Below are 14,209 nucleotides of genomic sequence, written 5' to 3' on the forward strand. Positions count from 1 at the left end.
AGAAGGCAGTGTAAGCGAAAATGATTCTGAGTTCCGTTTTATTTCCCAATTGTGTCCAGGGCAGGTCTATACAATTGAATAAGTGTCTAGGTTAAGTTGAAATCAGATGTCCTATAACACCAATGCAAAAATGAATCGATATTAGTGTATTATCTAAGAAAGTGTTATAAATATTTGATGTTTCATATCAGTTATCTCCAGAGCTAGAAAGTTGGTACCGGTACCGAAACTGTTAAGTTGTGTGAGCTTGGACTATATCTCTACTGAATGAAAAATAGTAGAGCAGCTCTCAATGTCTATGAACCAGAACGACAAACATGTTCAGCCGGGTGATAACCAAACCTGTGCTTCAATTGTCCACGGCCTTAGAAAAAGAAAACAATGAACTAATAATATTAAAAAACAGTTATTTGTAATTATAAAATTCGTAACTCCTAATCTAAAATAATGTACCCATACATATAAAAATAACACAAGGTATAAAATTATGATTCTAGTCTCATTAAAACAAATAACAGTGAACATTTTCATTTTATCAAGAGAAATACTTCTTTTATGCTCAGAAAAAAAAAAGTACTCTGAACTGTTCAAAACCTAAACTATTATTGTAAATTAAAAATATTTTTCAAACTATGCACGACCGTACATAGTTCCACAAAATGATGCTATGCGTTGTTTATGTGAACTGTATATCGTCTGTAGCGAGCGGGAGCTGCGCGAGGCGCGGGTGATATCTATACTCCTCGCTGTACTCAACTGAAATCTACTGTTTTGGTACGAACTTCCTACCTATGGTTATCAGTCAATTTATCATCTTCACCTTTACTCATTTATCGACACTTCGCAGTAAATTTTACATTTAGTGTAATTTTGACATCGTGAATATGTTACCGTCGGAGGCTCGCGGTAGCACTGGTGTTGAGTTACGCTGCAAGCCGGAAGGTCCCGTATTCGATTCGCGATTGGGTCATTAATGGAGAAAAATATAAATTTCATGCTTTCGGCCGCTTGCGACAAGTATCGTTATAGATTTCAACATGAATGAGGGGGGCCTTAACTGATAAAGCGGATCTTGAAATTATGACTGATCAATATTAGGTCCCCTACTTTTTCTAGTGTTCATAAATGATCTCACCCCCCTAATAAAATATGTAGGTCATCGCATATTATTTGCAGATGACACAAGTATAGTAATTACAGCCAATACCTCCAACACATTCCAATCTTCAACAGAGGAAATTCTCTTCAAAATATGTGACTGGTTCTCAGTCAATAAATTAGTATTAAATTGTAACAAAACTAACATAATCAATTTAAATCATGTCCAAATTCAACCTCGCAAATTTCTAGTGCAATAATTAACAATAGATCCTTATTAGAAACAACAACAACCAAATTTATTGGCTTAAAAATCGATAATGTGTTAAATTAGAAAAATCATATTAAATAAATTACCCCCAAACTAAATTCAGCATGTTTTGCTATTAGATCTATGTAAAGATAGTAAATATCAATACCTTAAAAACAATATACTTTGCATACTTTCACTCAGTAATGAGATTTGGAATAATATTCTGGGGAAATTCCACAGATAGTAACAGTATATTCCTATTACAAAAAAGAGTAATTAGAATAATATTAGGTGCCAAATCTAAGGAATCTTGTAGGACTATTTTAAAAAAACTACAAATAATGCCCATGTAACTAATTCAACAGTTCATAGCATAAATACACGTCAAAAAAATGACTTTCATACTCCATCGGCAAGTCTATCGTGCTTTCAAAAAGGAGTGCGTTATATGGCAGTAAAAATTTTTAATAATCTCCCTATCGATATAAAAAATGAAACTCAAAACATAAGATTATTTAGGGCCAAATTAAAGACGTACCTAATTTCTCACGCCTTCTATTCTGTAGGTGAATTCATGACATTCAATAACACTTCATGAAATTGATACTAAAACTTTGTGTTGTACTAGTAGACTATATTGTAAATCTCTTCTGTAGGCCTATATATTTCATCTAGACTGTGACTATAAATTAAGACTTTATAATAGTATTAAGTTTTTGACTTGTTCCATATTCTAGCTGTGAACCAATGTATGAATCGATACAATACAATGACAAGAAAATTCTCATGCCTCAACCCGGAATCGAAGCTCCCACTTCTAGCATGTAACATATCATTTCTAACTGAATAAACTCTGGTATGTTGACATACCATAATGTAACTGGACGTATTAGAGTTGAGCGTTGTTTCTAATTGCGACGCATTCTTGATAGAGTTGTTCCTGAATACTGTGCTAACAGCTAGCGGTATGTGGATTGTAGCCTATAACTTCTTCAGTACTGTAATTACGTGGTTTTTTGCAGACGATTATGCCTTGTTCCTGACACTAATGTCAGTATAACAGCAGCTAACAGCGAATTCTTTGCAATTTGTGGCACCTACTTGAAGTAATCATCTCTGAAGTAGTGAAAAAGTGGCATAATTTTAATTTAAATCGCCCGCTAACATCTAATTTATTTAATGGTGTACACTCGTCGGAAACAAGAAGTCGTATGTTAAATTACAGGGAGCTATTGTCCCAAAAGATACATAATATAGTCTTCTTTGTGATATTGAGTTAATGAGGATTAGTAACGGATGACTTACAGTTCATAGTCAGACTGGAGAGACGCCAATTAAATTTCGGGGATAGCCATAATTATAAGCTGTTGATTGCCTCAGACAGACACAATATTTAAATAAAATCAGTATTAAAATCTAAGATGTGAATAGTAAGTTCATACGCATCAAACTTGTAGACGTAGTGGATCAGCCGTTTCCTAAAAGAATATGTTTTCAAAATATTGTGCCATGGTTCGACTTACTCCATTGGTGACGTACTAGCATGCACAGTGAAACTTCCCTTAACGGACACTTCCCATTAGCGGACTCCTCTCAATAGCGGACATTTTAAAATTCCCCTGCAAAATAATATTGGCCCTTATGATAAAATTCTTCCAAATAGCGGACATTCTCAATAACGGACGAGGACACTGAAATGTATCTCCCAACAACAATTAAAACTTCCAAATAACGGACAGCGTGAAAGGAAAAAAGAAAAAGACGGTTGTAAATTAAACGGAATAATAACGGAATTCTTTGCAACAATCATTATCGTGCATTTGAACGTTCTTGTACTTTATTGAAGGTAAGCAGCACAGTTGTTAGTTGTGATACCGTACGTGAGTAGTCCGTACTTTCTTAGTTTGTCAAGTTGAGTGATCGGAAGTATAATCGCATTAAAAATGCCACAAGAACGTAAACGTTTGTCAGTAAAAGAGAAAGTGGATATTGTAAAGCATAATAGAAGGAGAAATTAAGTGTTCGTGAGCTGGCCACAAAGTTTAATGTGGCAAAAACTCAGGTTAGTGAAATTTTGAAAAACAAGGATGTTATTTTAAAATCATACACTGAGAATGCAATTCTAGATTTATTTGTGAAAGGTGAAGTGGTGCAGTGACTGATGTTTATTTTATTTACAAAAGATTTACTGGTACGATTTCTCTCTGGATGAATACTGCAAACAATCTCACTGTCTACTGTACTGTACTGTAAAATATAGTGTTGAGTATGTATGAGAAATTTTAATGTACTGTATACATACTAACGATTCTCTAAATAGCGGACACTTCTCAATAACGGACATTTAATTTCTCCCCGGCGGTGTCCGCTATTGGGAAGTTTCAATGTATAAGCCTAAAAAATTTAGTACATAATGCGTTTCCACCCTCTTGTTTTAATTATGCTGGAATTTGATCGATACCTGTAGACTTGTACGTTCTTTCAGAGCTTGTATCGCAATTTCAACTTCAGAATGTGTGGGTTTGGGTATAAATGGCTCAGCAGTTTGTATTACAAATTACCACTTTAGACATAAAACCTGAATAGTTGTTCCTTTAAAATGGTGATATGTTGTAACTTGTAGTTGTAGCACATACATGCATTTAAGCTTATATTTTTCCAACGTGTGCCCTATATGCGACTTTATTTCCTTTCCAGTAAGGATATTTCACTAACACAAAGCCTCCTGTTTTAAGATTCTATCACAGTCTACTATATACAGTCACGGAGCTTGAGTTTTGAGGGTGCTATAAACAATAGACTGTGCCGGTACTATTTTGCATTGCCTGTAATGAGGCGATATTAGCGATCCTAGTGGTGAACAGCTATCTAATGTTTGCATATTTGCTACGTATTGAGCTTCGTGATTGTATATACTAGACTGTGATTCTATCCTGCTTCTCCTCTTGTACGATTTCAACCTCCTCTTGAATGATGTAATCTTCTGAGATTTTATTCTCTTCTCTTAGCTCTCTCATTTCCATTAGAGTCGCTCCTAGTTTCCACTGGAGATTCACTCAAATCTACGTCACCTATTGTCGGTTCATCATGGTCGTCATTATCTCCTCCATTCCTCAGATCACGAGTTGAAATGGACCTTCCTTGAGGAACATTCAGTTTCCGTCTTCGTCGGGTGTTTGTTGTGCTGTTCCGTCCATACCGGGCACTCTTCAGCATTTCTTCAAAGCTGGGAGACCAAGCATCAGCAGAATTGGAATGGAATTTAAGTGAGAGGGACACGGATGGCCCAGCACTGCGACCTGTTGAGATCTATTGCACTAACCCTCGATATGGAATGAGTTGCGTGCCATAGATCCCCTACGCGCACCAACCCAACCACATGACTCCCTAACGACCGGTCCCTACAGCCAACAGAAATCCATATACCATTCCTGCTTCGGCAACTTCCCCCAGGGTCCCCCTGTCGGTCCGAGGCGAAACTCCTCCCCCAAGTAGGTCCGCCTCGGGTGCCATTGCAGAAGCCATCTCCAATGTGCAGCTCTTAATATTCCATGGATAAGCATGTCTTCTTTTGATTTGTCTAAGACACGTGGTCTTCCAATAGAACCGGGATTTGTATAATTAACTTTATTGTCCATTGTTGACCATGGTACATCGAAATGGTCCGAAGGCTTTCTGTAGGAAATTTTTCCCGATTTAATTGCAGAGACTGCTTCCTCAAGATTTTTCGGATCATAAGGCACAAATGGAACCCAAAGCATGGACCGATATCAATGCTAGATTAGCAACACCATCATACTTAGGAAGGGCTGATCATATTAGGAAGTATAAATGTAGAAAACAAAGAACGGACGTGGCAAAATTTTCCTTTGTTAACCGCACAATAGTAGACTGGAACAGCTTACCTCCGGCAATCTTTCAGGGTGGTCCTCTTAAAATCAATACATTTAAGGAAAGGTTGAGAAGATTAGACTGAAAATGTAATTGGAAGTACAGTGTAATTATTTAAGTTGTGTCATGTAATTAATTGAGTTGATATAATTAATTAAGTTTATATGTAATTAATTAAGACGATATGTAAATTAGTTGATATGTCAATAAATTAAGGTGATATGTAATTAATTAGGATATGTAATTAAGTTGGTATGTAATTAATTAAGGTGATATGTAATTATTCAAATTTGTAATAGTTGGGTGAAATAGAAGTGCTTATAAGTTAGATTTACTTTTGCTTATCGTAGGCGTTATTATAGAATAGTTTTTATTTATAGTCCTAGGTTTATTGCATCTACTATTTATAGATTTACGTTTATTTTATTTTATTTCATTTACGTTTATTTTATTTTATTTCATGTAATTGTAATTATTGTATATTATATATCACTGCCACCGGATGTATACCCAATTGTAGTGTTAATACATACATACATACATACATACATACATACATACATACATACATACATACATACATACATACATACATACATACATACATAATTGCGTCGCGGAACGGCGCCAAACTTTCGATTGTATACTGGCGGCATTGCCTGAATTTACCTCGTTGCATGCAATTTTCTGTAAATAATTTAATAATTTTCACTTCGTATGAGATAGGGAGAAAATTGAACCTTTAATTTCATTCTAATACTAGAGACATATGTATCACATGAAAATTATACTAACATGCTTATTCTTCAATGCTGACTCGATGGAACTTTCCTTAATAAAACAATATACAGTACTATCTATAACTAACAAACTATTTTCAACAGCTTCTCGCGACACAGTTGCAGTTATAATTCAACAATGGGCATTTAAAAATGGGCATTTAAAAATGGGCAGAAAAATACAAACGGTATGAATATAACGAAAAGCGCGAAAAAGATGCTAGGAACTGGTAAATATGATAAATTGAATTACCGTCTGATGTTACCCCTACGCCCGAAATATCCCCACTTATTTATTTACTTACGTACTTTTGGTTTTTAAGGAATCCGGAGGTTCATTGCCGCCCTCACATAAGCCCACCATTGGTCCCTATCAGAGTGCTGCATTGGAGTTAAATCGCTCGCTTGAACTCGGTCGAGTGTCGCACCCTCGAGTGAGTTACGATCGGTCGTGATACGCTCGTACTAAATAGAAGCACAGTGCAAGGTCATCTCACCGACATGTCTTATCTTGTATGGAAGGCGACAGATAAGATACACATATGTTTTGCTCACACGGTAAAAATATGGCTTTATTTTTTTCGTTTATGACAAACATTTAATGGAACAGTGTAATGGAACTACCAAAACAGTAACATGAAGTTATAAATAAAATAGTATGAAAAACTTAGATATACAGTTATTATTGGTAATTAATAATTATTCAATATTCGATTTACCGCATATATAATATGATAGGTCCATACATAGTGTTCCGCCTAAGATACTGCGACAATGTAGAAACGTTTTACAAAATACTGTATTATTGATATAGCAATATATTAATAACAATATTAGTACAGAGATAACGTCACAGAAAATATAATAAAACGAATAATCATGCTGCACAACTGTTACACTAATTATTGTTATTATTATTATTATTATTATTACTATTATTATTATTATTATTATTATTATTATTACTAGAAAACTTGATACAGTTCTTGCATTATCTTGATTGTGTTCTCCGTTTATAAAAATTACATTTACATCCAATAACATCTATCAGATGTGGCAAAAACAAAATCACTCCTGTGTGGGGGGGGGGGGAAGCATTTACCTACAACATTTATATTACATTTTAAAGAAGTTTTTTAGTTGTACTATGGAGAGGTTAGTTAAACACTGCAAAGTTTTGAAATGATAAACATCTATGATGTTACTACACAGTTCATCACTGTAACAAGAACGAATGTCTAGCGCTCGGCTTATACCGTTCGAGAATTTATCGCTCGTGACAATTTTACCCATCATGCATGTGTGCTACCTATCGGATTATGGTATGAACTACATGACGCTCGAGCGAAAACGTCCGATGCAGACCTCTGGTCCCTATCCTGAGCAAGATTAATCCAGTCTCTACAATCACATCCCACCTCTTTCAAATCCATATTAATATTATCGTCCCATCTACGTCTCGGCCACCCCAAAATTAGTTGGGACAATCATTTATAAAGTAAAAATACATTTATTTAGATAATTAAATATAATCACTATTCAACATATGAAGATGAAATCAATTCAGTATACTAGTCTAAAAACAATAATATCGCCAACATAAAAACTATAAATATCGTACTAATTATTTTAAGAGAATTTCAAAACTCTCGCATTAAAACAACGTTTGTATATATACAAAAGTCTTATAAAAACTCTATGATCTGATGTGATCACTAAACCTGAAACATGAGCTAAAGAAAACAAAAGGAAAAAAAATGTTTCATATTTTAGCACAAACGCAAAAGATTCTTTAGCAGGATCACAATTCTAAACATTCCACTCGTTTCACACGTTGCTAAGGAAAACAGTGCCTCTCATTAATAAAAAGAAAACATTGTTTGTATTTGTTAATTCTCATAAAATAGAATGTTTGCATAAAGCCGGTTGCAATATTGTGATCACTACTGGCAAAACCCGCGTTTTCTAAAGAGCGATTACGAATTTTTAATGAAATTGAAGTTGTATCGTTTCATCAGGAGTTGCTACAAAGCAAGGACTGTGTTTGCGTTTTTTTAATTTTGTTTTGCCCTCTGGGGATGGAGAAATGTGATTACTTTTACATGAAACGTTTGTTTGCATCTGTACAGTTCTAGTGCTTCAATAGGTAAATGTATGTAAGCTACATAATTATACATTATTTTAATAAAGTACAAGTGAGCTCATTTCTGAACCCGTGTAATCTCAACTCATCCGTCACTGATTCAGCGTTCAATTGGTGACATGTTTCTAAATTGCTGTATTTATGATAGTTTTCACTGGAAAAAGCAAATCAAAATTTACAAATTTATTATGTATATAATACAGGGTGCTCCATTTAACTTTTTCACTTCCAATAGCATGTGAAATATTTCAGATATACACAAACCGACAATTGTAAGTTAAATTTCATCGAAGGGGACATCTGATACGTGTAGTGTATTTTTCGTATTGTCGGACCATCGGATCTGTGTCCCTTCAGCGCTGTCGTCGTTCTTGGAAAAGTTAAATGTTAACGCCTGTACTCACTCCATTCCACCCGCTTTTTTCCCCACCACTTCAAAAAGCAGGCCACGAACCTTGCCGAATAGGGATGTTGCCAAACTTCCGTCAAACGGTGTCATAAATAACTGGTCCTCGATGCTACAGTATCATTTCTTTCAATTAAAATATATCTTGTATTTCTACAGGGACATCATTTTATTTTTACTTCAATTTTTATTGTACCTGACTTTTTGAATGTACTTCACTCCCACCCCTTCTACTAGTAAACTTCCAACCGTCGACCACACAGAACCGAGGCCGAGTATGCAGTACTGAGTTAGTATAGTACGTTCCATAAATATGTTCGCGTTTTACAGTGACGAAAGAGCCTTCAATATTGAATTATATTTTCGCACAGATACTGTTGTCCGTTTGCCTACGTCGCATCCCGGTTTCCCCCACCTGCTTTTGTTCGCCCCTCTGTAGAGTCTAGTACCTGGGCTGTCTTAGCTCTTTCCTGAAAACATTAATTTCTGTTAGGAATTGGACTCTACGTAATATTATACAACTGTTTAACATAACTTAAATAAAAGGGTCTCGTTAAGTAATTAACTGTCACGTGATTTCCTTCCTTTCTACGATCCTGAGGCATAACCACTTGGACGGACAGTAGATAGCATTTCTGAGTAATTTTATCATTTCGGATCGGGCATAAGTGAAGATTAAATTTACAGTACGTAAGGTACTCTTTTATAGAGTAGGTATAGAATTATTTCAACATGAGTTACTAGTACGAAGGATGAAAATGGTAATTGGCATTAGGTACAATAGTCTATAGTGCGATAATATGCAGAAAAGAACTGAAGCCTGCATCGAAATGAACGGCCACCATTTTCAAAAATGTGTTTAAATGTCCATATTATGATTATTTTTCAATTTAACTTCATTCTCTATATTGTACGCTAATGTGCTGTAACAGTACAATATACACTGCATAATGAATACGTCCGAATGGATAGCTCAATTCGTGAGTAAAAACACTAAGTGTTAATACAGTACGGTATTTTGATTAAACAAAAACGTAATGAAAATTAACAAACTCAAAATTGCAATATTTCCTAGTTTACATAAATGGATGGACTACTTTTCTTCCCTCCTATACCTAGTAAAGTGATCTGTTTGTAGTTTACGCCAGTATCATCGAACTCCAGTCTTGGAAGGGGGAGCAAGCGGTGTTTCCGGTTCCAGACCTTTAATCCGAAGATATAGCCAGGTTAATATTTAAAATATCAGTAAAAATAAAATGATGTCCCTGTACATTCTTTAAAGCTAAATCCCATGTCTCGAATCACTTTGCATAGCGTTTCTCTCCAACCTGGAAAATTATTGCTTCTCTCGCAACCCTCAGTAATTTCTTCAATGCTGGAACTTTTTTCTGCACGGTATAAAATTCTTGTATCTTTCTTCTTAAAATACATCGATTCATGTCACCTATAAGAATTAAAGGTTCCCTTGGTCTGTTCTTCCCTGGTGAATCTAACTTTTCATCTCCTGCACGGACTCCCTCTCTCCTGATTTTCTTCATTAGGAGCTCTGACCTGTCTATATAAATTACATAAAAATGTTGTATTATTAGTATTAGTTAAGTAAGTAATTTTAATACGTAATCAATTGAAATAAAATAAGCCCCACCTGTGATCGCAGCTGCTCTTTTCGTTGCCTGATTTATAGGAAACAGATATTGACATGTTTCTCTTCATTGCAAAATGCTATTACGTACTTGCTTAATAATATTTCTTTCGCCACTCCGTGCTACAGTGTTCATGTTGAATTGACAACACTGGACCGCAAGTGCACATAAACTGTCCCGCAAGAAGGCTAAAATTGTGAGTAGTGGGGAAGACAAAGGGAGAGAGAGATATGAATGCAGGGAGGGAAATGAATTACCGAGGCTGAGAAGGAATTAGGGTTCAGTTCGCATATCTTACGGGGGCACAGATCCGATGGTCCGACATGAAAATATTTTCAAGAGATTCGAGTCAATTTTTTTTAATGGAAACCAACTATGTTTTGCATTGCAAATGATACATTAGCTCTGTCTAATAACAACTGGCTACTTTACTGACTGTTTGAATATCACCGGTAAGAATAAACATAAACAGTGTCTGACCAAGGCTCGAACAAAGGGAGGAAAATTCTGGTTAGAGTTGTGCGTCAATTAAATCACAATTACAATGTACTGTACATTTTAATGCAACGGAAATGTTTCACATGGTGAAGTGAGATATAAAAGTAGTGCACAATAAAAGTTCTGAAAAAAAAAACACACACACAAAATCTCCGGTGTGCAATCAGAATCAGTGTGTGCAATCAAATGCCTAGAAATGATTGACAGGTTAAATTGATTTCACGTTTAAAACATTCATACCAATAAACTGTACAATATATTAGTGAAATGTAGCTTGCTGTAAACCTTCTAGAGAGCGGTTCCGAAACACATCGCCGATGTCTTATCGTTCAATTGTCCAGAACAGAACCGAACAAATAAGGTTTGTATTGGTTAGTGTACAGTACTATGGGTGTGTTCGATCTTTAATTACGTCAACATTAGAACTAGACATAAGGAAGGGTACGTCAGATATTGTTTATGTTTTACTCTTATCGGTGACATTGAAAAGTAGGTAAGGTAGTCGCTTATTAGAAAGAGTTAACGCAAGATTTGCAATACAAAATATAGTTGGTTCCCATTTAAAAAAAAAAAAGAAAGTTGACTCTAATATCTTGAAAATTATTTCATCTACAAAAAATATATTACGTGTATCAGATGTCCCCTTGGATTTAATTTAATTTGCAATTGTCGGTTTGTGTATATCTGCAATATTTCACACGTTATCGGAGGTGAAAGAGTTTAGTGGGCCATTCTGTATATGAGTCAGATACAGACTAATGTCCACACCTGTGGAGTAACGGTCAGCGTGTCTGGCCGCGAAACCAGGTGGCCCGGGTTCGAATCCCTGTCAGGGAAAGTTACCTGGTTGAGGTTTTTTCCGGGGTTTTCCCTCAACCCAATACGAGCAAATGCTGGGTAACTTTCGGTGCTGGACCCCGGACTCATTTCACCGTCATTATCACCTTCATCTCATTCAGACGCTAAATAACCTGAGATGTTGATACAGCGTCGTAAAATAACCTAATAAAATAAAATAAAATAATTCAAACTAATTTAAACAGATTGATTTCTACGAACTAATAATTACTACTAATAAAATGAGTATAAGGGGCATACATAAAACTTAAAATATATTGAGCCATATTCATAGATATTTTTAGCGCGGGCTTCCGGTGGATGATCAGCGAACTAATGTTTTTCGTATTCATAAACCAATGTTAGCGATGTGATACGATATGAATCCTATACAAGTAATCAGTCGATAGCCGGGGCTAGCTTAGCACGCTCGTAGCGCGGGCTAGCGAAATGTCTATGCATAGCACCCATAGATATTTATGAAACAGTAATACATGAATTAAAACATGTTTAACCACTCAAACGCGCCTTCTGCTCTGAAATTTCCAATTTTCTATGGGACTCTACTATATAGTTGTAGCACAGTCTAGTATATACAGTCACGAAACTCAATACGTAGTAAATATGCATCCATAGATAGTTGCTAACCACTAGGATCGCTACTATCGCCTCATTACAGACAATGCGAAGTAGTACCTGCACAGTCTATTGCTCCTAGTACTCTCTTAAACTCAAGCTTCGTGACTGTATATAATAGACTGTGGTTGTAGGCTCACCTACAATATGACTTAACACCGCAGCCGTACAGCTACAGAGCATAGGGTTCTCTGATTTGTTTGACTTGCTGTTCTTAATTTCATTATAGTCTTTGGAAACAACATGGCAAAGTAAGTTTTAACGATTTGTATGCCTTCAGTTTTCATTTATCGGTCAAAGACTCGTCTCTAATATTCTCAGTGGCTTTTTTTTTACAATTTCTTCTAATAATATCGCACTTAGTCATCCTATTTGATTCAGGCACGGTATGGTATGGTATGGAACCCATGCAGCGTTGCCAATTGTCAAGCTCAAACAGTCCCTGAAATATCGATACCTTAAGTATGGACAATATCACAAAGATTTGTGCTTTTATTACACTGAAATTTTCAGGTATACTCTGTGTTTATATCGTCTCCGAAACCAGAAATGCACGTAGGTTGTTAATCGGAAGACCTGAGGGGAAAAGACCTTTGGGGAGGCGAGGCGTAGCTACGAGGATAATATTAAAATGGATTTGAGGGAAGTGCGATGAGATGGTAGGGACTGGATTAATCTTGCTCAGTATAGGGACCGATGGCGGGCTTATGTGAGGGCGGCAATGAACCTCCCGTTTAAAAGCCATGTGAATGGGTACTATTTTTAGACTATCTCTTCGACATTGCGTAGAGAAATTGCGAAATTGTAGCGTGCAAATACCTTTTTACACACTGTATGATATTTTGCCGCTACGCAGTAATGTCGCAGGGTTTATTATCCGGTGGCGGATATGTTGACGTACAGGCGTTTATTCCTTTGGGCAAACACTGATTCACAATAATTTGTTTGATGTTAAATTTTTATTGTCTCTCATATGACGGCGAATCTACAAATGGGAAATAGAAAAGACAAAGGGGGAGGGATTTAATTATTCCTGATAACGAGCGTTGTTGAAAACAATCAGTTTCAGAAACTCCTAATTACCTGTCAGAAAACGAAATCGCCGAAGGCAATATTTTTAATTTGGAGTTGTCATTGTTTATGCTAAATACACGAACAATACGAGTGTGCAAGGAAATAGTAGCGTCATTTTGTTCTCAGATTTTTGTAGGAAGCTCATTTTAATTAAATTCCTAAATGAAATAATAAGTAACGTTTCCATTGCTTGCTTCCATCACATTCGCTTCAAGAAAGAGGGAAACATTTTGAACGACAATTGACTTCTTCCGCTGGAGATCTTAACTAAAATATAAATACACAAACGGGAACAAGAAATGTGACTCCTTTGAAGCTACGTCATTTCGTGAGGGACAAAAAGAAAATATTTTCAAAGGAACTCGTCACTTACTGTCTTTTTTCTTATAGTAACACAAAAGCATTACTTCTGCAAATAATTAAATACATGCCAAGGGTTATTGATATGTAAGTATAAAAATTGTATGTTGATAAGTTGGTGATAGCTGTATGAACAGAGCTATATGCAGCGAAATGAAAATAAATAAATAAATAAATAAATAAATAAATAAACAGGTAGATAGGTAATTAGATAGATAGATATAGATATAGAGATAGAGATAGAGATAGATAGATAGATAGATAGATAGATAGATAGATAGATAGACAGACAGACAGACAGACAGACAGACAGACAGACAGACAGACAGACAGACAGACAGACAGACAGACAGACAGACAGACAGACAGACAGACAGACAGACAGACAGACAGACAGACAGACAGACAGACAGACAGATAGATAGATAGATAGATAGATAGATAGATAGATAGATAGATAGATAGATAGATAGATAGATAGATAGATAGATAGATAGATAGATAGATGTAGGTAGGTAGATAGGTAGTTAGATAGATAGGTTAGATAGATAGATAGGTAGGTAGATAGGTATGTAGATAGATAGATAGGTA

At 35.7% G+C, this 14,209-nt stretch overlaps 2 protein-coding genes across 2 annotated transcripts in view; one reads left to right on the forward strand and one right to left on the reverse strand.

The window, feature by feature from the left end:
• Window positions 1-14,209, forward strand: part of LOC138707521 (MOXD1 homolog 2-like) — a 1,036,064-nt gene that overhangs the window by 449,748 nt on the left and 572,107 nt on the right. The gene's annotated exons all lie outside the window — the stretch shown is intronic.
• The window catches only part of LOC138707285 (mucin-2-like), an 89,386-nt gene continuing 79,519 nt past the window's right edge, over window positions 4,343-14,209 (reverse strand). Inside the window, exon 2 of the mRNA XM_069836603.1 lies at window positions 4,343-4,650. Within this exon, the coding sequence (XP_069692704.1) occupies window positions 4,343-4,650 (308 nt within the window). The remainder of the gene's footprint in view (window positions 4,651-14,209) is intronic.

This window comes from Periplaneta americana, chromosome 10 (genome assembly GCF_040183065.1).
Source record: "Periplaneta americana isolate PAMFEO1 chromosome 10, P.americana_PAMFEO1_priV1, whole genome shotgun sequence".
NCBI lineage: Eukaryota > Metazoa > Arthropoda > Insecta > Blattodea > Blattidae > Periplaneta > Periplaneta americana.